Source organism: Juglans microcarpa x Juglans regia, chromosome 2D (genome assembly GCF_004785595.1).
Source record: "Juglans microcarpa x Juglans regia isolate MS1-56 chromosome 2D, Jm3101_v1.0, whole genome shotgun sequence".
Taxonomy (NCBI): domain Eukaryota; kingdom Viridiplantae; phylum Streptophyta; class Magnoliopsida; order Fagales; family Juglandaceae; genus Juglans; species Juglans microcarpa x Juglans regia.
In genome coordinates this window covers 1,585,859-1,610,654 of record NC_054596.1, presented here as the reverse complement: position 1 = coordinate 1,610,654, position 24,796 = coordinate 1,585,859, and the positions used below count along the sequence as shown (strand labels likewise).

At 35.8% G+C, this 24,796-nt stretch overlaps 2 protein-coding genes across 5 annotated transcripts; both read left to right on the top strand.

Moving 5' to 3' along the window:
• Positions 1-2,378: 2,378 nt before the first annotated feature.
• On the top strand, positions 2,379-10,391 carry LOC121249711 (O-fucosyltransferase 9). 3 transcript variants are annotated; one of them, XM_041148476.1, is made up of 10 exons: positions 2,387-3,403; positions 4,247-4,319; positions 5,371-5,438; positions 6,204-6,292; positions 7,268-7,465; positions 8,297-8,501; positions 8,606-8,773; positions 9,113-9,280; positions 9,409-9,599; positions 9,979-10,391. In XM_041148476.1, the coding sequence occupies exons 1-10, from the start codon at positions 3,020-3,022 to the stop codon at positions 10,154-10,156; spliced, it is 1,722 nt and encodes a 573-aa protein (XP_041004410.1). In that variant the 5' UTR covers positions 2,387-3,019; the 3' UTR covers positions 10,157-10,391. The 3 variants fall into 3 exon arrangements, with proteins under 3 accessions (XP_041004412.1, XP_041004410.1, XP_041004411.1); XM_041148477.1 differs by having other exon boundaries at positions 2,393-3,403; positions 9,988-10,391; XM_041148478.1 differs by lacking the exon at positions 9,979-10,391 and having other exon boundaries at positions 2,379-3,403; positions 9,423-9,560.
• Positions 10,392-11,334: 943 nt separating this feature from the next.
• On the top strand, positions 11,335-13,362 carry LOC121249710 (transcription repressor MYB6-like). Of its 2 annotated transcripts, none has more exons than XM_041148475.1 (3): positions 11,335-12,060; positions 12,140-12,269; positions 12,551-13,362. In XM_041148475.1, the coding sequence occupies exons 1-3, from the start codon at positions 11,928-11,930 to the stop codon at positions 13,194-13,196; spliced, it is 909 nt and encodes a 302-aa protein (XP_041004409.1). In that variant the 5' UTR covers positions 11,335-11,927; the 3' UTR covers positions 13,197-13,362. The 2 variants fall into 2 exon arrangements, with proteins under 2 accessions (XP_041004409.1, XP_041004408.1); XM_041148474.1 differs by having other exon boundaries at positions 12,539-13,362.
• Positions 13,363-24,796: the final 11,434 nt, after the last annotated feature.

Sequence of the window (24,796 nt, the reverse complement as noted above, 5' to 3'; positions counted from 1 at the left end):
CGTGCGTGCGTGCTACATGCAATTCCTTTTGGCGCCGCATTCGGTAGTTTGGAAGATCAACGACTAAGAAATACCATGGTGGAGCGCGTGTAGGCTTTTGGTCACCAAAAAATCTTAGATCGGTGTTTCTTCCTTATTTGACCTAAAAAAATACACAACACAAAAACAAACCACATGAAACAAATTCTGGACAGAAGGGAAGGGAGGGAGGGAGGGAGGGAGGCCTTCAAGCTAGTTTCCTTTTAGGTGAGGTGTTAGAGAGCATGGGTATTTTATTATTGAAATTGAAACTTGTAAAAAAAAAAAAAATCAAAGAAAGTATACAAACAAATATTTAATTTCATACTGTGAAGTAAGAAGCTTGGAAAATATTCATTTTCAATTTTTCACTATCAATACAGTTTGCCCATTTCCATGTCCCATGCAATTTACTATATTTTTTCAGTCCCGCTATAGGCAAGAGAGTTGGCACAGGAGACTTGCGCACGCCTGCCACGTCAGCTAAAATTAAAACAATGGAAAAAATAAAATGAAGGATGAAGATTGAAGAGATGAAAAACACGAAATACGAATGAAGAGGAAGATGAAAACGAAGACCATTTGAAGAGGGAAAGTTTCGTTCCATTCTCCATCGCGACAAAGATTTTTCAGATCCCTCTCAACCCACTTATAGGACTCGTTCACCACTTTAACATCCCAATGGACACTCGATTTCTGATAAAACTCTTGATTTGCTCTGCTATAGAACTCTACATTTATCGCACTACTGCCACCAAGAAAGAACGCGTCCTCTGCCATTGAGGACTCCTTCATATGTGAAGGCTTGGGCAGGGGAGCCTAATGCATTGCCTTCCATAAGTGTATTCAAGAAACTTTCTTGGTTCATCAAATTGGGCTTTCCATGGGCAACACAGTCTCACTCGAGCACTAGTATTTTATACGACTGCGATAGTGTTGCAGTCAATGGGCATCTGCAGTGCCTCCCCCAACGATGATGTAATCAAATTAGTCTTCGGATGGGAGTTCGGTAGCATTGAACACAAACTTGAGGTAACTTAGGTCTGCACCAAAATTGGAGATAGAAATCGTGGTTAGGCCTAGTTCGATTAATATTAGCTCCCACCCCTTTCTTGCACTTTCTTAGCCACTAAAAGCAAAGAATGAATGATGGAGAAAATATCTGGGTTTTTAAGGATGCATTGTAGAGAATGTAGTTTACGTGTGATAACATGGAAAGACAAAGTTCTATTAGGTTACACTTGCACAGAGAACTTGAAAAAGGCAAGAGAAAAATTTCAATGGTTAACCCATCATCTGTCTCGCTTGCATCTTTTGGAGATGGAGGAGGGAATGGGGAAAGGCTCTAGAACACAAACGGTGAAACAAGAACAAAAAATAAAACGCACCGTACTAAAAAAAATCAAATGCACCGTATCATTTTTCCTGCGTGGTGTGCACTAACTCTCCTACATCCATCATTTTCCATATCTTTTTTCCCCGTCTTGCCACGAATTGTAGAATAAACCTATGAATTTCATTCACGTTCTAAGATGAGAACAAAAAGATAGATGATCCTAATTCTAACAATATTATTGTGAAGTTTTAGATGCATTTTGGAGAATCAGTTGAGATGAAATACGATGAATTGAGATTAAAGTTAAATAAAATATTGTTATAATATTATTTTTTAATATTATTATTTTAAAAATTAAAAAAATTAAATTATTTATTATATTTAGTATGAAAATTTGAAAAAATTATAATAATAAAATAAAATAAGATATTTTCAGTATCTAAACAGAACACTTGGATTGAAATTTAAGCTCATGAATTCGAGCCGCGTATCCATATTTCTAATTATTATGAAATGCGTTATAACAATTTCATAAATAAATGAGAATATTTTAATAAAAATAAAATTATAAATTAATATAATTTAATATGATACGTGAGTTTAATATTATAAAAAATTTTGTGAATATAAATGTTTTTAACAGAAAATAATGGATGGAAGCCCGTTCATGGATTTTTCACATACAGACCAATTGACTTGAGTCACGCGAAATCCCACGCTCATGTAGGAAAATGGTGACCGACACACGTTCATATATTTAACCAAAGGTATTATTCATTTGATGTTTTCCACGTGGTCCACTGAAAATGGTGACGTCACTTTTATTCTTACCGCAACCTCCAATTAGGATGTAAAGACGAGAAAAGCATCACATGCCCTTACATTTATTTTTCGGAAAAGAGAAGCCCACTTTAGAAAAAGGCACCAATTAAACAGAAAGGGAAAACTCAAAGCTCCCAAATGTACGATTCTGAATGTGACTACGATTTCTTGAATCTTCACAGCCCAACGCATGCAGAGCCGTCGAGCACACAGCTGCCCAACGCTCCGCGATGGCCTGGCCTGTGGTCCGTGACTCAAAGGAGCCGACACGGCGTAAATACTAAACCCAAACCTTAAAAAACGACAAAGCACTGCCACGTCATCTTCTTTATTGCTCTTTCTTCCTCACCCACACTCCACTCAGAGAGATAAGCACTCGTGATCTCTCTCTCTCTCTCTCTCTCTCTCTCGATTCTCTCTTTACGATCTCGTTTTCTCATTCTTCTCTCTCTCTCGATTCTCTCTCTACGTGCTTCTCTTACCCCCCAAATTCTTCCTGTCAGGTTCTCTATTAACACTGCATTACCTCCTTGTTTGTTTCTCGAGAAACTTTTTTTTAATTCTCGAGTGAAAAAAGAAAGCTAATTTATTTTTTTCAACTGTATAGCTGTCGATTCTTTTATTCGTTTTTTTATTTTTTCATTCTTCGCCACTGAATCTGCTGCTCAGAGAAAACAATTGTAGCTTTGCCGCTACTCTCGGTGTACAAATGGAGCCGTAGAAACGGCAACAATAGAGAGAAGTAAACACTTATAGTTTTTTCCTTATGAGCTGGTAAATCTCCGATCTTGGCTCTCTCGAAGGATTTTTCCATTCTCTGAACCCTAGAGTCGCTCCGCAGCAATGCACGGCTACAGCCGCCTCGGAACCGGGCGGTCCAATGCGACGCCGTCGTCTTCGCCGCCGTCCTCGCCGCGGTTCCGCCACGGCCGGGGCAAGAACAGCGGTGGCCGGGCCACGAAGCAGAGAATGGTGGAGAGACTGGTGTTCATGCTTGTGTCGGCGGTGTTTCGACGGAAAGGCGTGCTTTTGTTTGCTCCACTCCTGTACATTTCGGGGATGCTCTTGTACATGGGCTCGTTGGGCTTCGACGTGGTTAGTTTGAAGAATACTGTTGGCGTCGTCGTGCATAAGCGCACGCCGCCGGGCTCGGTTTATAGGAGTCCTCAGGTTTTTGAGAAGCTCTGGCCTTTCATGGAGGCCGAGAACAATGGAAGAGCCAACGCGGTAATGTTTCTAACCCCATTGTTTTGTTCAATTTATTCAAGAATTGCTGCCAACTGTATGAAATTACTCGTTTTGTTTACTCTATGCTTCTTTTAAAGGTCTGAGTATTTAAAAAGTTGAAAGTGAATATCTACTATTGTACATTTCTATAAGAATTAGCTTGTTTGTTTAAAGCACTTTTATAGGTTATTTTATCAATGTAGTGCATGTCAGATATTGTTACATGTCTAGTTGAGTTTGTTTTACATTCGTGTCTTCTGGAAGAAATGCTCTCTTCATACGACTGTTTTAAGTTCTGTCCCAGATTTTGCACTTTTTAGACAATACACGGTGAAATTCACATCGGTATCTCTCTGTTGAACCCAATCCTTGGTGGGCCTTACCAGCAATGTACTTTGCCCACTTATTAATGACCCTGGGTCTTTACTAACACATATAGTTGCACTGATTTTATTGGGTATCTAGCAACGTATTTAGCATGCTTTGGTTCCATTTTCTGTTTTTTAGTACCATAGATCACGCTGTCGGATGTTTTCCTTTTTTCTCTCTTTCTTCTTCGGTTCCATTTTCTGATTGTTAGTTCCAAAGGTCACGCCCTTAGTTTTTTTTTATTGATATGTCATAGTAGACAGTTTCTTCAATGCAGCTCGTATTGAATTTGGAACTATAGTTATTCGATGCAATTAAATTAGTTGAGTACTTGATATAAAGTATTTTAAAAATATTGTGCTACTCTTCAGGAATTAGTCCTCAATTATCATACTTTATTTTCTCGTTTCTTCATATGTTTACATCCAATGCGTGCTAACATGACTGAAAATACTGTACCTTGGAATCATGCAGTTGATGATGGCGTGGAATTCAAGTGTGCATCAAGGTTGGAAGCCTTGTGTTAACAAGATTATTTCAAAAACAGGTTTGGGTTTCTATAGAAGAGGTTTGGTTGGCAGCTATATTCTACAATCGTTTCTCTTTTCATTTTTTGATTGGGAGGTTACACTTGCACCAGTTTGTCTTGAACTGATGCGGGACAAGTTAGACCCTAAATTTAAGTGATGACTAGGATTTTCCTTTTATGTTTCTCATGTTGGTTGTATTTCCTTTTCTTGGTCTTCTGGTAACTTTAATTTATTTGTTTTTTAAAGTATTCTGCTATAGGATTTTTATCCCTATTGTTTCCCTTGTCATGTTCATGGATTCTAGAGAGAGGTTTATTCTTCCCTTTTCAAGCACTTCTACTATGTTGTAAGCAACAACCTCACCCAACATCTTGGTTTCTTGGGTGGAGGAAGTGCTACTTGATTTGGAGCTCATTGGCTGATTGTCTGTTCAATTCATGTGAGCCATGATTGCTATTGACTATGGTTTGTTAAGTAAATCTTTTTTCCAAAACTATTTTGGGTTGGTTTAAGAAAAAGAAAACTATTGGTGGTTGGAAAGATTGATTGTTCTTTCCTCAGAGTTCAATCTTAGCAATATTTTGGTGCATCTCTAATGATAAAATCCTTTCTTACTACTATCCACACCATTTTCAGACATTGATGCATACATAGTTTTTTCTTGTCCGTGAACAAATCATCTCAAGCGACTTTCCTCATTTAATTGATCCTCGACAGAATTGTTTATGCAAAATTTCCAATCCAATGTCATGCATATGTTGCAATAATTTGTATGACCACAAGCTTACACGTCCCAGCGACATGTTATACCATAATGTTTTATTTTGAGATTCGGAATGCTATATGTGGTTATTTGGCTCTAGCTTAACTTATGAGTAAAACATTGATAAAAATTTCTGATATGAAAGTATACTATTCCTACCTATAAAAATATGAAAATACACTAATCCTAATTGTATTTCTCTTTGTATATTCTGGTATTTATGGTTTGTTGTATTTCTCTTTCATTTAGCTTTTTAAGGCGTCATGTATGGCTGACTACCTTTTTATTTTATTTTATTTTCTCAGAATTGCCAAAGTCAAGCGGTTTTCTAATAATTGAAGCTAATGGTGGGTTGAATCAACAACGTTTATCGGTATGTTTTATTGAGTTGTGGTTTCTCATTTGTTATAAATATGCATCCATAAGTTTATAAGCTATGATGAATTAATTATGATATATAATTTGTTACGTATGTGTAAATTGACAGCCCAATTTCCGGTTCCTAGAATGTAGTAGGTATTTTCTTTTGTATACTCCCTATACACATGGGCAACGCCTATTTCATTCCCATTGATAACGTTATTTTTATCTATAAAAAAATTGACAGCCCAATGGACAAGAAACAACTAATTTGTCTCTGATGTCTGCATATTTATTGAGAATTTCCCTTTGGTAAAATGTAGTCTGCAGCCATGAACATTAATTAGATATAGAGATTGCTTAATGATGAAAGATTGATGTGGCCAACTTGAAGTAGGTTGGTGTTAAGGCTTGGTGAGTTGAGTAATCTGGAACAGGACAACAAAAAACTGAAGTCCACTGTTTCCATGTGCTTCAACTTTCTGTATTGTTCCCTAAATTGTTGTATGGAATGCCATCTTTATTGTTGCTCTTGGCAGATAAAAGATTTTAGATGGAAATGAATTTTGTGGGTTAGTCCAGATGATGACAACTTTGGAGTCTTTAGTTGTTTAATTGATTGTAAGGATTTTCTGATTTTTTGGTTAAATGTGCTGACGTATTTCTGATCAGTGAGATATGTAATTCAAATTCAATGAATGCAATAGATGTGTCAACTAGGTCTTTATATTCCATATAAAATCTGATCTGATAATTTTTTTTTATCCTTTCAATGCAGATATGCGATGCAGTTGCGGTTGCTGGATTGCTAAATGCAACACTCTTCATTCCAATTTTCCATTTAAACAGTGTTTGGAGAGATTCCAGGTATTTGTTATTGTTAGTATTTTCTATCATCATACATTTTGTGGGCTGGAGTGGCTTTTATGGGTAGAATTGTCCCGCAGCTTGTTATCCTGTTGTGGCTGGGTTTCCAAACCAACCATGGGCAATCCTTTGACTACTGCCAAATCCATTTTTAATGATCTTCTTGTTGACTGCCACATCCTTCTTCTAAGCTTCTGCAGCTATGGTGGAAAAGACCTCTCGCCTGCCACCTTTGCTATTAGGTGTAAATCAACCCAATGATCCCTTATGCCAATTGCTTACCTTGATACGCTGTTCATTTCACCATTCTACTTTATCTAGGCCACAAATTCGGTGGTTATTTTTAAATTTTATTTTCGTGTAGAGTTCTCACTTTTCAAAACACCATCCCAATAGTTTAATGTCCAAACTATTTTTGGGGTTTTTACCAACTTTATCTAGTTGTGGATATCTATATTATAAGGTTCTTTGGGATGTGTTTGTATGCTTTTATGTCTGTCTAATAATGTGGAGTAACATGAGTATATCGGTTGGTGCTAGTGTGTAATGGGGATGATGGGAAGGATTTGTAGGACATACATTTTTGGGAGTTTAACAGTAGCTCTCACTTATTAAAACTTCCTCCCTGAGGTTTCAATTCTAAGGCAAGTCGGGTTGAGGGACTATCTATGTGTAGAAAATGATTTTTTGATCAAAGATCTAACCTTTATGAACATCTGACTGGTATCAGAGATGGAAACTATTACCTTTTTTAACATTAAAATCAATTGGCATGCTTCTGTAATGGGTACCAAACTTTGGAACTTGGCAGATTAAAATGCATTTGCTGATTAACGAAGGTTGCAAAGTAATACTTTTAATATATGTGTTTGCCTGATAATTTCCCTCAATATCTTTTAGATTTGAATTAGCCACTCTTGAATTAACAATCGTATGATTTTCTAATCTTTTTTATCTTTTTTGCTGAGATCACAGCAAGTTTGGTGATATATTTGATGAAGATTTCTTCATAAATGCACTCAAAAGTCGTGTTGATGTGGTGAAAGAGCTCCCAGAAGAAATACGTCAGCGGTTTGACAATAATATAAGTAACATTGTCAATTTGAGAGTAAAAGCTTGGTCAAGTCCAACTCACTATCTCCAGAAGGTCCTTCCTAAGCTGGTGCAGATGGGGTGTGTGCGTTTTGTCCTTTCCAGATTCTCTCAATTCTTTAAGTACATGGACAAATTCACAATTGTTTTCATTCTAAATTGTTCCTAATATGTATTTTTCCCTAGTGACTTTTGCATGCTATCTTGATATTCTACTTGTTTCTTTCACGTGAGGGACAGGGCAATGCTTTGTGGTTTCTTTTACAGAAATGGGGAGGAGAGATGACAAAACTGTGTTTGAAATATTTATGTGGAAGAGATTTCTGTATTAACCAGAAAGATGATGTATCATAGCATTCGTAAAAATTTGCTGCTTGTTCTATTTACGAATGCGATATGCATGTGTTTAGTTTATTGACAATTGTGGGGTCTAGCACTATCATTCAGCTATAATTATCTAAGGCACACCAATCTGCAGAAGCTCGTTTTATGCAGTATTCTCTTGTCTTGTGATATTTACCACTTGTGAACCTTTTTTTCTTTTGCTTTTGTTCTTATATCATACTAGATTTGGCCCATGGTAGTTAATAGGACTTGGTTCATGAGAATTATGCTAAACCTTGGCCTCATTAGATTCAGTGATGATGCATACTTTGGTGTTACTTGGATGATGTAGGCACATACTTGCCACGCACATGTATGGAAGGATGCCTGTAGGTTTGTATGTTGCTGTCATTCATGTATGCATGCATCATGTATTGCTAGAAAAGCAATCTCAATCATTACCATTGCTTTCGGTTGCTCTGTAGAACGTGTTATCTGCAGTTACATATCCTACCTTTTGAACTATTGTCTATCTGTCATGAGCTTATTTGATAAATTATATATGATCTTCTTCATTCCTTGGTCCAGGGCTGCACGCATTGCACCCTTCTCCAACAGATTGGCTCAGGCAGTTCCTGCAAACGTGCAAAGCCTTAGATGCTTAGCTAATTATGAAGCACTAAGGTTTTCCGAACCTATAAGAATGCTTGCAGAGAACATGGTTGATCGGATGGTTAAAAATAGCTCCCAGAGTGGGGGTAAATACGTTTCAGTGCATCTTCGTTTTGAAGAGGTGTTATTCTTCTCTCTGCATCTTTTAGGATGTATGATTCCTGAACCCTCTTTCTGTAGCCATTTTGTATATCATTTCTAAGTGCAAATGTTCCTCTATCAAAGGATATGGTTGCATTTTCATGCTGTGAATATGATGGTGGGGCGGAGGAGAAACGAGAAATGGACATTGCACGAGAAAGAAGTTGGAGAGGAAAATTCAGAAGAAGGGGTCGAGTAATAAGGCCCGGTGCAAATCGGGTGGATGGAAAATGCCCTTTAACTCCATTGGAGGTATATAAATGCATTTACTCATTAACCCTTTGGTGAATTCAGTTTTTTTATTGTCTACTATAATCTTTTATCATTTTTAATAAATATTACTGCAATATTTTTAAAATATCAGCTGCCTGGGTGCTTTTGAGTCTTTACAGTATCTCAGAGTTCCCATTTCTATTATTAAAGGCTCTAATTCCTAAAAATAAACAGGTCTTAAAAATATAACTCATGCTGGTCTCTTGTCAATTATTACTTGTGGAAACCTAAAAGTGTTATTGTTGCTACTTTTACTCTTTCATATCCTTGGATTCTACTTCATGTCTGCCGATCTAATCACTCTTTTTGGTCCTTCAGGTCGGAATGATGCTCAGGGGCATGGGTTTTGATAATACCACCTCAGTCTTTGTTGCTGCAGGAAAAATTTATAGAGCAGAAAAATATATGGCTCCGCTTAAGCAGATGTTTCCACGTTTAGAAACGAAAGACACTTTAGCTACGCCTGAAGAACTTGCTCCATTTAAGGTATCGTACAAGTTATGGTGTATGCACTCTTCAACAAAGAACCAGACACTCATCTAGCACAAAAGAAAACGATAAAGCTGAGAAAAAAAAAAAATTCAATCTTTGTAATACGGAAGTTTCTGATGTAGGGCCATTCATCTAGGTTGGCTGCTCTGGATTACACAGTGTGTCTTCACAGTGAAGTATTTGTCACAACTCAGGGTGGAAATTTTCCCCACTTCTTGATGGGTCACAGGCGATATTTATATGGAGGACATGCAAAAACAATCAAACCCGATAAGAGAAAATTAGCACTATTATTTGATAGTCCCAACATCAGGTAAGATGTTGTTAAACTCTCTTTTATTTTTCATTTGTTTTCCTGAATTACTTCTCTATAAGTGATACTTCTCAAAACCTGCAATCAAAGGTTTATGGTACTGAAGAAAAATATTGTATACATTGATTGCATCCCATTATCATCTCACCGAATTATGTAGCAACTTTTTTATTTACCATTTGGCTAATAGAATTGCTTGTCAGCAATTACTGGTAATCCTTAAAGACATTTTTTTCGGCTTATTTCATCAATTCCGAGCTTCTTCAAGCGAAAAACGAAAGCTAAAAGCACTGAAAAGCCAATTTGAAAGCAGATTATAGCCATCATCAGCAAAGAATTTTTTTTTTCCCTATCATCTTATTATTTTCTTTGTTGTAAATTCTTTTAGATGGGAAGACTTTAGGATGCAGATGCAAGACATGCTTCGCCACAGTGATCATAAGGGAGTAGAAATGAAGAAGCCCGCAGGGTCACTCTACACCTTTCCCATGCCAGATTGCATGTGTAAACACGCAGAACCAAGAAATGAAAACAGTAACACGACTGGACTTGTTTGAAACTCTGATTATACAAATACCTAGGCTTTACAAATGTATTTTTTTTTATACCTGTATTTTATATTGTATAATTCAATTTAATTCTTCAATTATTCTTTCATTTAAGCTGACAGGAGAGTCTCCGAGGTTTTGATTCTTTGATCACCTCTGCAGAATTGGTAATTTGCCACTCAAAATTAAATGTACATGGTACTGCAATAGTGTATACTGATCAGCTAATCTCTCGATTTAAAATGCACTTGTAGTTCTTTTCTTTGGTTTTTATCATATATTTTCACACACATCATTTGTAGTTATGTTTTTCATTAACTTCGTCGTCCTATTTTGGATGGATTCCTTGTTCCTGCAACTTGCTTTCTTAATCAAGTCATGGGCGTCTAAGGAAAGGAGTCGCCCCCCCCCCAAAATCCCCGGTATGAATTTGTGGTTATAATGAAGATCCCACCCCAAAGTCTGTAGCTAGTGCGATTTGACAGTCTAACCAGAGGGGTCCAGATCCAATGATCTCAGTTGTTGTAGACAACTGAAATGTGAAAAATGAGTACGAGAGAGAACTTAACAAACAAGAATATACTTCAAAGTAACCATATATTTATGTGTGTGTCTATGTATATATATGCATGTGCATTTGGATTCACTCTCTTTGCTGGAAACAAAAGTCTCCCACTGTTTACTTGGACGCACAAAAGTTGTCTCAAGTTGCTTAAGTTGTTTTCCCTCATATTAAACTAAACTATTGCTTGTTCAATACGAAGATCGCAACATCATAGTTAAAAGTAAGACGATGTTCCTTATCTGAACAAAACATGTCACTTTTGCTGTATTTAATTACCTCTTGTGGGATTTGCATGTTTGCCTACCTTATTTGATTAGAAAATATATATGTTCTTTATACGTTCATCACGAATGCCAAATTTTACGTTCCTCGAGTGTACAAGAAACTGTGAGATGCATTGTAATGTGCAAGGGATGATGAGAAATATATATATATATATATATATATACTGTTTACTTCCTATTTAAGGAAACTAGAAACTCTACAGAAGCATTGTGCACGGAGTTGAACCAACTCGTTCATATCGTCTCTGTTCCTAGCTATATTATTTCGATCTTCAAAATCTGTTAATGTTGCATGGTCTGGTTTTGAAATCTTAGCACTGTTTCTGTGGGATTTGTTTTTGAATTTGTGACGCTATTATATGAAAGAAAAAGAAATTCATCTTCAGTTTTTTTTTTTTTTTCTTTTTTGCCCAAATAAGTAACAAAAACCATAATAATCATCAGAGAGAAAGAGAGCCCACAAAATGACGTAAAAGTAGAGCTACCTACCAAATCCAGCCCCATCTGTAACCACTAACCACTTGTCCCTCTCACCAACTTGGTCAAATCCCCTACCTCTCTCCCACATGCACTTCCCCATCCCACCCCCAAACCCACGTCCTCTTTAAAGGAACCCCCCGACTCCATTTGCTCAACTCTCATTTCTCTCCCCTCCTTTTTCCTTTCCCTCCCCACTTCCCTACCTACATATATATCCTTTCTACTCTTTCCCGCACTCCTTCAAAACCAATCTCTCTCTCTCTCTCTCTCTCTCTCTCGGTTTTCTATTCTTATCCTTTTATTTTTTTTTCCAACTGGTACAGACAAAAGGGGTGGTAAGAAACTTGAAACACATCAAACATACGGTACTTATCCATTTATTATTGAGTTTTTGCCACTTTCCATATCTATCCAAGCCCAACGCCTCTCCTCGCACAAACATCGGGAAAACATGGGGCGGTCACCTTGCTGTGAAAAAGCGCACACCAACAAAGGCGCCTGGACCAAAGAGGAAGACCAGCGCCTCATCGACTACATCCGTGTTCACGGCGAAGGCTGCTGGCGCTCCCTCCCCAAAGCCGCCGGTACTTATCAATTAATTCCTTAATCTAATTCCCTAAATTTTGTTTCTCGATTTTATAATTATTTTTGCTATATGTGTAGGGCTGCTTAGGTGCGGCAAGAGTTGCAGATTGAGGTGGATAAACTATCTCCGCCCGGACCTCAAGCGTGGTAATTTCACTGAAGAAGAAGATGAACTCATCATCAAGCTTCATAGTTTGCTCGGAAACAAGTAAACCCCCAATTCTTTTTTCCTTATCCAGTGTAAAACACGTAGTATGAATGATTAGAACTTTTTTCCTTTTAATTTCTTCGGTTTAGTGACCATGGTTCGTGGTAGGAGCTACTGTCTCCGACTCCTGTCTCATCTTTTAGTTTTCCAATGCCCAAAAAGGTTTAATCTTGGTAGTTTTGTTTCCGGCCTATTGGGTAAACGAAGAAAACGCACGAAAAGCAAGCTGTATATCAAATTCCAATTTTGTTTGTATTAACGATTCATAGAAATTGTTGCAGATGGTCTTTGATTGCGGGAAGATTACCGGGAAGAACTGACAACGAGATCAAGAACTACTGGAACACTCACATCAAGCGCAAGCTCATCGGCCGGGGCATCGACCCTCAAACTCACCGCCCCATCAACGAAATCGCCGCCGCTACCGCCACAGCTTCCCACTTAGATTTCAGGAAATCTTCTCCGCCATCAATACCGGTAGCCGAAATCAGCCTTATAAATCAGAGAAACAACAAGTACACCTGCAATGATTTCAGCACCGCCACGTTGAACCCGAAGACGGAGTCGGTTGAAGATGTGAACTGCACCAGCAGCGGCACAACAACCGAGGAAGGATCACCACGGCTACAACAACGACAAAAACCACTACATGAACAGCAAGATCAGCTGTTCGAGAGCGAGCTCAATTTGGAGCTTTCTGTAGGTCTTGGGCCGTTTCAGGCCGAGTCGACTAGGTTCTCACCTGCGAACACGGCCGAGTCGAAGCTACAGAAAGTTCCTTACGATTTGTTTGGGACGGTGCAGTCTGCCATGGTTGCACAGGCGGTGTGTCTGTGTTGCCATTTAGGGTATGAGAGGAAAGAGCTGTGTAGGAATTGCCAGAACTCTAACGGGTTCTACAGATATTACACTACTTCTGATTCATAATTTTTATTTTTTTGGGTTTCACTTGCTGAATGCTTTTACATGCCAATGTAATCATATCCACTTTTTAGATATATGTTCATCATATGACATGTAGAGGAACATGACACATATCATATTGTATATTGCTCCTTCCATTGCTGAAAAAATATGTTTCAATTACTTACAATTCTTAGGTTACTTTTTTATTCTCTCTCTTATATATATCTTTGTTGCAATATTCATTCCTATCTCAGAAGGAGCGTATTTAATATTTATTGCAAAAAAGAAAAAAATAATAATTTTTTTTAAGAGTATATCTAATATTATTCAATTCTATATAATATTAAATTTTCATCCATTTAAAAAGAAAACTACTTTATTCCGAAAGTTCGAAAACTTCTAAAGCTAGCCTTGGCTTAATTATTTATCACATGGTCCCATGATTAATGATTCTCTTGTCATACCATGTGCACAGGACTAGTACTGCACCATGTGCATGCATTGAAGAAATTCGTGGGACATGACACAGACCATTTTTTATTATTATTAAAATTTAAAAAAAAAAAAAAAAAGAATTTCGTTTCTTAACCATAAGGCAATATTATCTACAAAATCAATACTGTATATATTACAATCAAATATTAAATGATATTGAGGCCAAACGCATCTGGTTGGCATAATTAGCACAGTTTTAAATTTCGTACCGTACCGGCCGGTACGGCCGAAATTTTTCGTTTCGGCCGTCCGGCCGGTACAGGTACTATACCTGTTCCGTACCGGCCAAAATACCGGCCGTACCGGCCGGTACCGGTCATACCGGCCTAAATTTCGGCCTGTACCGGCCTATATTTCGGCCGGTACCGGCCGATATTTCGGCCTGTGTTTTTTTTTTTTTTTTTTTCGTTTTTTCAAACTACAAACTTATTTTTTAACCCTCAATTCAGACTAGACTATTTATAATTTATATATATATGTATTTGTATATAATTTATTTATATATAGACTATTATTTTAGAATATAATTTATATATATATTTATATATATAATTTATTTATAGATCGACTATCCCGAAATATTATCCCGAAACGCTACCCCGAAACGGTACCGGTACCGAAATATTTCGTTCCAGTGCCTTGACCGGTACGGTGTCCGGTACGGTATTCAAAACATTGATTATTAATTAGTACTCAACTTTAAAAAAAAGGTCTAGAGTTCGAAATTTCTCTCCAAATAAAAAAAAAAAAAACTATAAATATTGACAACAACCATCAAATAATTAACGGCTCTAATTTTGATGAAAATAATAATAATCAAGTATATATATATATATGTATGTATGTATCTGTATATATATCTATTATGATTGATGTGAGTTAAAGATCTTCCGCCTACCCGGCCGGCCAGTCAAAGCTCGTCGTACAAATCATGATACCCTTAGACCAATATTATACCTAACTTAAATTCGCGGATCAGTTTTAATCGTGGGAGATTGGCGTGAAAACCGAAATAGTGCATCTTTTGATAGAGATTTACGTTGTATTTGGACGATGAAGTAAATTGAGTTGAGTTGAGTTGAGATGATAAAATATTATTTTTTAAGATTATTATTATTTTAAAATTTGAAAAAATTGAATTATTTATTATATTTTATATTAAAATTTGAAAAAATTATAATAATAAGTTGAGATGAGTTGATGATCTAAACGAAGCGGAATGAGCAACTTACCTACACACTTATTAATTAAAGGAAAAAAATAAAAAATAAAGAGTAGTGTTAGTGTATTTATAATTTTATCTTGAAATTCAATATCATACATTTTAAGGTATCAACAACTGATATTTAGATAAGTAAATTTTTTTGTAAGTTCTTCTTCAATATATTTAACATTTTCTAAAAATAAAAGCAGATATATAGGGCTCTGCATGAATAGATGAATAGATCAATTTTTATGTGATGAAAAAAAAAAAATAGTGCATCTTAAGTACCACTTGCCCAACTGGTTAATCTGTTTCCAGCTGTACGTGTTTTTTTTTTTTTTTTTTTTTTATCTTCAACGAGCTGTGATTGCATGTAAAACAGGATAATTAGGATGCGTTTGGTTACCAAACTCACCTCAACTCATCTCAACTTATCATTATAATTTTTTTAAATTCTAATACAAAATATAATAAATAATTCAATTTTTTCAAATTTTAAAATAATAATAATATTAAAAAATAATATTCTAACAATATTTTATCATCACAACTCAACTCAACTCAACTCACTTCAACATCCACACACACCCTTAATGGGGTTTGGCACATGCAGTAGTTAGGCCAGAGATCGATCATGCATGAGTCGACCAGCTTGTGCTTAGTGACTAATAATGCACTGGCTGGCCGGGAATTTTACATCAATTCATAAAATAAGGTGCCTGTTTTCTTCAGCTAGGTACGAGTATTTGCATGATGCACTGGTGGAAAGACAAATTGGGGGGTAGTGGTAATTCCCAGCCAGAAACAACTTCTCCTGACTTCCAATGGATATGGACTCGCATGCATGCATTAATATATATATATATATATATATATATATATGCTTAATTAGCTAGCTAGGCATATATGCCATCCAATCCTGCCGACCCTGCAGATTTAATTAGATTTCAACCAAACCCATTCAAGATGTACTATATACCCATTGGCCAGTATTAATTTCTGAGTGGATTTGATTGAATTAAGTACTAGCCAATTGGTCAAGATCGATGTAGCCATTAATATAGACAGCATTTGTAGAAGTAGTATTTGAACCTACTTCCATTCGGCCCCTTCATCAGATTATTAACGACGATCAAGAATGTTACATGTCACATGCGCATATTGTTAAAGTAGTTGATGCTATATATATTTTTTTCGGCCTGTTGATCGTTAAAGAGTAATATTTGCATGATCTAACAGGCAGTACAGATAAGATTGAACTTCGAAGTGCATGTAGTCTTTTGTGCCTAAACTTTTCAAAAGGAAATTAGATGGTGGGATTAATGGATCAAAAGGATATGAATATTCTTGATGTTGGTGCCTGATCAAAACTATGGTTTGGTTCATTTAATCTAATAAAATACCATGTCATGCATTATTATCTTCGTCTTGAACAACGTACACACACAGATATATATATATATATATATATATGAACCAACCAAAGTAGAAATTCTAGGTGGGGGTTGTCAGAAAATAAAATAAGCAAAATAAAGGAGAAACAATTCACAATAATTATATACCAGAATGGTTCTGATACCAAAACAGCGGAAAGGAGAAGAAGAATGACTGAGGAAGAAGATAATGAAGGGGATAGCAGAAGATCAGAGTAAATTGCACAATAATAAAATTATGCAAGCACAAAATAATTAGGCGGTTAAACCAGCCAAATACATGTATGAGTATGCAAAATTAATTGTAATTATTGTAATAAACACATAAGCTTTTATTGAAATTACAAAAGCTTAAAGTAATTACAGACACAAGGTAGTGCAGATTTGCATTTACAAATTAAGAGACTCAAGGTTAGGGAGAGAGGATAGGAGGTTTCTCTCGAATGTGAGTTATGCCTAAGTTCAATGCAGGTGGCTCCTTTTATAACATAAGGAGTTTCTGTTTACAATTATTAAAACAGCAAAAGTAAATTAATCCGTGAGCAAACAGTGAGGACTGTTTAAGCACGGGCACAAGTGATATCATCATTATGTCTCACAGCTGTCTATGTGAGCGGCTGGTTTGGGCATAAGATGACAAAATAGTATTCGGTCGTCTCTGTGTCTTCCAGCTGTCTTTGTGGGCGGCTGCTTTGGGCACAATGCGACAAATATCTCAAAGGAGACTCTGGTCAGTCTTCTTTGAACTCAAGTAGTAGTCATTCATCGTCTAACCTGGGGGTGTTTTCTGAATCATGACCAAATATGTTACTGTATGAAGCATCTGAAGATGCTTCTGAATTGTCTTCAGAATTGTTGCTCAAGGACTTGGACAGTTGTTGTTCCAACAATTTTATTAAATCTTTTTTATCAAGTCTGTTTAAGATATTATCTTTAGTAGACTTAGAGGATTTCTTTGAGGATGAGCCAGTGGCTTTTCCTTTTGCTGAAGCAGTTGGTGAATTAGGGCCCTGAATTAATAAGGGGTATTCAGGAGCAGGTGAACCAGTCTTGATTGCTGAGAATTCTTTCTTGTCTTGTAGATCAGGGACGACTTGAGGGAAATCCTTAATCATCTGGTTGATAACTTTATTAGTATATCCAAACTTATCCCACCATTTTGTAAAATAAGCACGGGATATGATATTAGCATTATTCTCATAATTCCATTTGAAGATCCACGGAAGCTTGTAGTTCTTGCAAAAATGAAGTTCATAAGGGAACATTACAGAATGTCGGTTTAACTTGGTACCGGCAATATTCGTGTAATGTGTAAAAACTCTTGCGAGCTGCTCAGGGAAGTTCTGGGGAATTAAACTATATCGGTCCCACCATTGAAGAAACCAATAAGGAAAAGTTCCTTTAAATCTTGTATCAAAGTTGATGAACCAAGAGTGGCTCATAGCAGGTACCTGAAAAAACATGAAGCGATTCCAGGCAGTAATATAATCAAAATAATTATAACTCAGTGCTGTGTCTGAGAGTCTTTTGGCGGTCTAGGAATTGGTTCCCCATTCAGCTTCTGTAATGATTCGGAGTATGTAAGCACTGTGGTAAATTAATTTTGTGGAATCATTCTTATCATAGATATGTTTTATGATAAGAAAGTTGGTGAGAATTAAGATACTGGAATAATATTGAAGGTTCTTTGAAGAATCTTCAGGTATCCAATGAAAATTTGGTGAAAAATAGGAGGAAGCGATTTTGAAGGGATCTGTTGATGCAGACCGATTTGGTTCTACATAGAACAAATTTGTAACAAAAGGCTTTTTCAAGTATTCAGATTTTCCTTTTGGGAGGAAAAACTGAGAAGTAATAGGAGCAGTTCCTTTTGATGCAATTGCTTTCGCATATGGATCAAAAGGCATAGAAACCTTTGATGCAAAGGTCGCAAGTTGTGCAATTTTACCAATAGGTGTGTACCTATTGGCAATAACCAGTGCTGTGAAAGGAGCACTGGGCATAGAGGTGGATCCAGACTCATTCTTGATGAGTTTTATACTGGGAAGTGGTGATGGAGGATTAACTCTTTGTTTTTCTTTCATGGTTAGGTGTTTGCAAAAATTCACGGGTAAGAAAATCAGAGATAAAATTATTAGTGCTTTTGATATATTTAATATCAAAATAAAAAACACTTAAAATACCCTGCCATCGTGCAAAAATATATTTTGATGTAATGTTTTTAACATATTTTTCTAAAACAAATTTGGCACTCATGCAATCAATACGTAATAAAAACTTCTTATTAAGAAGATCAGATTGAAATTTAGAAATACATAGTACTATAGATAATTTTTTTTTAATAGTACTATATTTTTCTTGTGCAGGGTTTCAGGGTTTTTTGGGATAGGAGGAACTTCTTGTTCCAAAGTCCATTCTTTGGGAAAAGTTATATCTTTCCAAAAAACCATCTTTAGAATTGAAAGTTCCGCATCTGGGGTTGAACTCTGGATCAGTAGAGTGCTTCTCGCAGTGGGTTTTACAATAGCTTTTAGATTTAAATTCGTTTGTAAAAGACGATAACAAATCCGAAAAATCAAAGCAAGGGGTTTACTTCCCTTAATCATATTATAGCCAGATGTTAAAATATTTAAAGTTAAAGCCTTTAAAACATGTTCATCATCTAGTGAAAGAGTTAAATCAGGATAACAATTAAAATGGACTGGTCCATCTGTAAAAGAAAATTGGATCATTCTCAAAATACTTGTTTCAAAGTTATTGAATCTGACATCCATTACACAAAATAAAACGGATGTATTGATGCCCTTCCTGGTGGGACTTATGTTTGTCCCACCAGGGATGCATTGAAAAACAATGATAAATCCTTGAAAGGATCTTGGAACAAGGATTTAAATATATTTATATTGGATCTGTCTAAATTGCTGCCAAACCTTAAATCCAATTCAACAATTAGTTCCAGGTCGGCTATGCCACCTGACATAGTTAATGAAGAACACTGCACTTTCGAAGTGACAGATTCATCTGTGCTGGGATCATTGAAGATTCCAAAACTTGATGTTAATTCGATTTATCGAACCTTCTGGTTCGAAAAATCACTTCATACTGCTTTTAATGTTCGAACAGTCTAACAAACCTATGCTATTTACAAAACTCAAGAAAAATATTATTTTTTTTCAAAAAACGCAAAAAACTTAATTTTTGAAACAATGATTTAAATATATTCATATTGGATCTGTTCAAATTGCTGCCAAATTGTGTGTGTGATATATCTCTGTGTGTGTACGTTGTTCAAGACGAAGATAATAATGCATGACATGGTATTTTATTAGATTAAATGAACCAAACCATAGTTATATATATATATATATATATATATGTTTTCCTTAACCTCAACCAAAGGAGAGTATATAGGTTTTTCTAGCTCATTCATGGGAATGGGTTGACCTACCGAACATTATCAGGCGATGATTAATATATAGTAATCTAATATGACAAACCACGTTCGTGCATGCAGTACTAATATTAATAATTAATGGCCAAACTTGCTCTACGCACCTAGAATACCAACTTATAATTAAAAATTAAAATATTTTACATGGTTCGATTGTGTAAAACTGAAGCTGCGCGCACGTAACTAGCTAGGGACGATTATCAAGTACTCATGCGTGCTGATCATTTGGGCATAAGCTATCTTATCGAAGCGGAATTCCCACTCAACCCTAAAAAAGAATAATTTTGTGACAGTATTATATATATATATATATATATATATATAGCTTGTATATAATAATATAATATGCACGTACGTCATGCAAAACGAAAACTCTTTATATCTTGGGAACAACTAGAAATTGAGCAGTAAGCGGAGATCAGGCACTGCACAACGGATCATGCCAAAATCTGGGTGTATATATATATATATATATATATATAAAACCATGCATTATAAATAGGTTAGTTTTTTTTTTTTCTTAAAAAGTAGCAGCTAGCTAGCGTAGCTCTATTAATTAATGTATATATATATAATATAATTAATGAGACCAATGGAAAAGGAATATATATATATAGCATCTAGATGATCTCTAATCGATGGAGATGGAGATGGCAGAGAGAGAGAGAAATGAAAAGAGTAGTGAACAGGAAGAGACGATGAGAGAGATCGAGCATGTGACATGTTTGGGAGGTAGGTAACCGAATCTTCAATTAGAATAATAGAAAAGCTGGAAACAGTTTGGTCAGTTAAAAGGTACATGCAGGGAGAGAGGTGGAGGTGGTGGGCCGTAGGAGGGAGGGAGCTAGGGTCGTTAAAACTCAAAAGGGAAAGAGGCGGATCATCATGTCATGTGCATATATAGTGAAGTATGGGATTCCAGTTTCCATCATTCAACGGGAATGGGATCTCTATCTACATAGCTTAAAGCCAACCAATTCCAGCGCCCCTCCCACCCGCATCATGTTCATCAAGAAATTTCCAACTGTCTATATAATTACTACTCGATCGACATCACCCACATCTATTTACTTGTTGCTAGCTAATTAAGCTAATTAATTAATTAACCACCTTCCTTTCTCAAAGAAAATGATCCGTTTACAAGAAATAAATTTATAAACTCTCATAATTTAATATAGTATATTAGATTATAAAGTATTTTTATTATTATTCATTTTATAATTTAACTTTATAAGATTTTTGCATATATCTAAAATCTCTTTTAATTAATATATAAATAAATAGATAGATATATAGATGCATGTAATTCAACGTTTTTTTCTTAAAACAGAAACACGTGTCAAGCTGTACAGAATAAGAATAGAGTTCTGCATGTGCAATATGTTACATGATGTTCTAGGCCAAACTATTCAGTGAAGAGACCCATATTCGCTACAACCTCTACCTAATCATATTCCACCTTGCATGCATGCATTTCCGACTGAATAATATTTTTGTTTTCGTGATTTACTTTTTTAATGGATTTCGAATAATTTTCAATTTAGTAGTGTTAAGATTTTAAAATGAATCTGAATTATTTAATTTCGTGGATCAAGTCTTTATTAGACACACCTGCTGCATGCATGGGTTTGTGAGTACTTGACATCGAACTAATTTCCATGAGATATAATTGATCAGAAACTAGATATAATATATATATATATATATAGCAATTAGTGTGGATTAATATATAATACCAAGAAGAAAGAAACATTAAGCTAGGATATATATATATATATATATATATATATATTTACATAGATCATAATCTCGACCTTGTTTTTATTTTTCCCATATTTTCTTCACCTATCGAATTAATTAGCTAGCTAGTTGCAAGTATATATCGCTCTCTCTCTGATCACTTTTTCAATCAAGTTAAACTTAGTAGGAAAAATGATAATTGTAGTTGTGAGTGTACAAGTGTCATGTAATCATTTTGAAAAAAATAAATAAATAAGAGATCTACATGAAAAAAAAAATTAATTTTTTAATAATAAATCTCACTCTTTTTTAAATCAACTGCATGATACTAACGTATTTTATAATTGTATGTAGCATTATTCTTACGCACACATGTCGATCTCCAAACATTTAATTGGCTATTATTTAGGGGCGGCATCTTTGACACTAGGATGTTGCCCTGATCATCTCCTTAATTATGGTCGGAAAGCCGAAATTATAGTTATAGATTGCAGGCTTTTTTTATTCCCACCTACGAATTAGACAAAATAAATCCTCTTCGTAAATAATTGATCATGACGAAGCCGGCCGGCCTGATCTTCAAACAGATAATATCAATATAATTGAATCCAACTCGATCCGGTTAATAAATAAATAAGCCTTTTTTCGTTGAAATGTGCATCGATCGATCTTGCAGCGCTAGCTTTTTGGTAAACAAGCAGCTTGCTTGCTAGCTAATTAAGAATTCGAGTACTTAAGATCATATATATTAACTAATTCAGAATTTGGTCCAGTACTAGCTACTACTGGACCTTATAAATTCTTCTCATTCAAACTTGGGTCTGAGCCTGATCTATTAATTCAATTAGTTTATAAATTGGTTAATTTGTTAAGTGCACGAATCTAATACCAAGCAATGCCTTTAATTTAAGAGTAATGTTATGTACAGTCTCTAAATGGAGACTGCATTATAAATCTAGTTAATTTTATTTTTAAATTTTTTTAAGATTACAATAATATCCTTATCAAAATGATACATTTTTTCATTAACGAATGACGTTGCACATATAATCTCCAAATGAGGATTATAAATACTAAAATTTTTTTTAATTTAATTTCCTAGCTTTTTCTGGCCTAAGCTAGCTAGCTATAGAGATCATGAAAAAATATAAGTAATATTTATAACCAACGTCGTCGATATATATATATATATATATATATATATATATATATATATATATATGGTTTTTTAAATAGACAAATTAACAATTAGCTAGGCTTTGATCTATACGCCAAGTTCGAGCTAATATATATATTGGCATTTAAAAATGTAAGTAGCTTTCAAGAGTACTTGATGATCAAATGTAAATATCATACATTAAAAAAATGACCATTTAAATTATGATTTCATCCACAAAACGTGTACGGTGCACCAATGAACAGAACAGAACATGGCATATATATGCGGGAGAAATTTTTTTCCAACACATCTATCACGTAACTGGTCAGTATGAATTTTAAAAGCAGGAGTCATATATCATCTCGAATTGTTAAATTATTATCACGATGTTCGATCGATCGGTGAATTCAATTCAACCCAATCCAATCAATCATGCATATATACGATAATTTTGTAATCCTACCCCGCGGTGAGATCATCAATTTTCATGCGGGACATATATATATATATATATATATATATATATATATATATATAAAAGTGCGAATAAGTAAACAGGAGTTGTCACATTTCTTTCCGATTTTGCCCTCCACTCTCTATATATTTTCCTGCTCTGTCTTTCTTCTCTCGTATGTTTTGGATTTGGATTCTGCCAAATTATTTTCTAGTTGTTATTCTATTGTGATTCTGTCAAATTATTTTCTCATTTTTATCCTCTTCATCACCGCGTCCACTGCAATTTATTTCAAGTGTAAAATATTTTTTTTTTTTTGCCGCTTCGTATACATGTTCATTACTGCTTTAACCGCAACTGATTTTATGCATAAAATATACTATTTTTTGCCGCTTCCTGGAAAAGTATCGATCTTATCATATTCTATTCTTAATTTTTTCCCACTGCTTTTCCAATTCTTATCCTGTTCTGCTTCTGTCAATTTTTTTTTTCTATATGTTATCCTTTTCATCATCGCTTGAATTGACTCATTTTGAGTATAAAATCAGATTCATGCATAGCAGCAATGCCACAAGCAACCGAGAAAACTGAGCCTCTCCGACACATGATGCACAACCATGGGAGTTTGGGTAAAAAAGTGAGCCAACGGTGCAGGTCCAGATGTGGCGATGTAGCCGCGAGGGAAGTCCTCGAGCTTCGGCCCGGTGGTGAACATGGACAGCTCGGTTGCACCAGCAGTCGCATCATGATCTTGCGTTACGTTGTTCATAGTATTTCTTGGTCAAATGAGATTGAAACCCAATGGTTTTGCAATGCCCGACCATTCCCATGGACTCAAGCCACTGTCGAAGCCTCTACGGCAGCCCCATTCTCCCCACAACTCCCTCTCCCGAATGGGTCTCACACACGGGCTCTCCACCATAGCACCGCCGTACGTCGTCCCTAAGCCACCGCACCACCACCATCGAGCTCCCCTTCCTCCGACGACCACTCCATGCTCTTCCAACTACCTCTAGCTCCTCCTTCTTCCCTCATGCACAAACCCATAGGCATGAGGAAAAACAAACCAAACACAGTTTGTAAAATATGCCTAAATCTAAATTAATTGGTGTCAAGATGATTTAACAAACACAAGCTAGGGGTCCGACAGAGAGGAGTAAAGAGAGAGTTCGACAGAGTGACAGAGAGAGAGAAAGATGGAAGAGAAAAGTTACCTTAGATTTTCTCGACGTTGTCGGCAACTGAGGCATCGGCGATGATCTGTCATAGTGACTAATTGTGGCAAGACAGGGAAATGACGGTGGGCAACAAAGGGAAGAGAGAAAGAAACGATTTCGACAAATAAAAGACTTCGGTGGAGTAGAGGAAGAAGGACAAGGAGATAGAGACATAAATAAGAGAAAAAAAATAAGGTTTTGGAGACAAGACAGTAACATAGAAATGGAAGAGAGATATGGAAGAATGGGGCAAGGCTTTCGGTGTTGTTCACCTCCAGAGGAGATTTTATGGAAAAAAAAGTTTTGTTCGCCACTAGTGGCCACAAGGTGAGAGAAGAGAGAGAAAAAATTGATAGCAAAAAAAAAAATAGGAAAATCAACTTTTGTCAGGAGAGAGAGAGAGAATTGACGGCAACAAAAAAGAAGAAGGAAACATCAACTTTTTCAACCTTCAGTCATCCATTTATA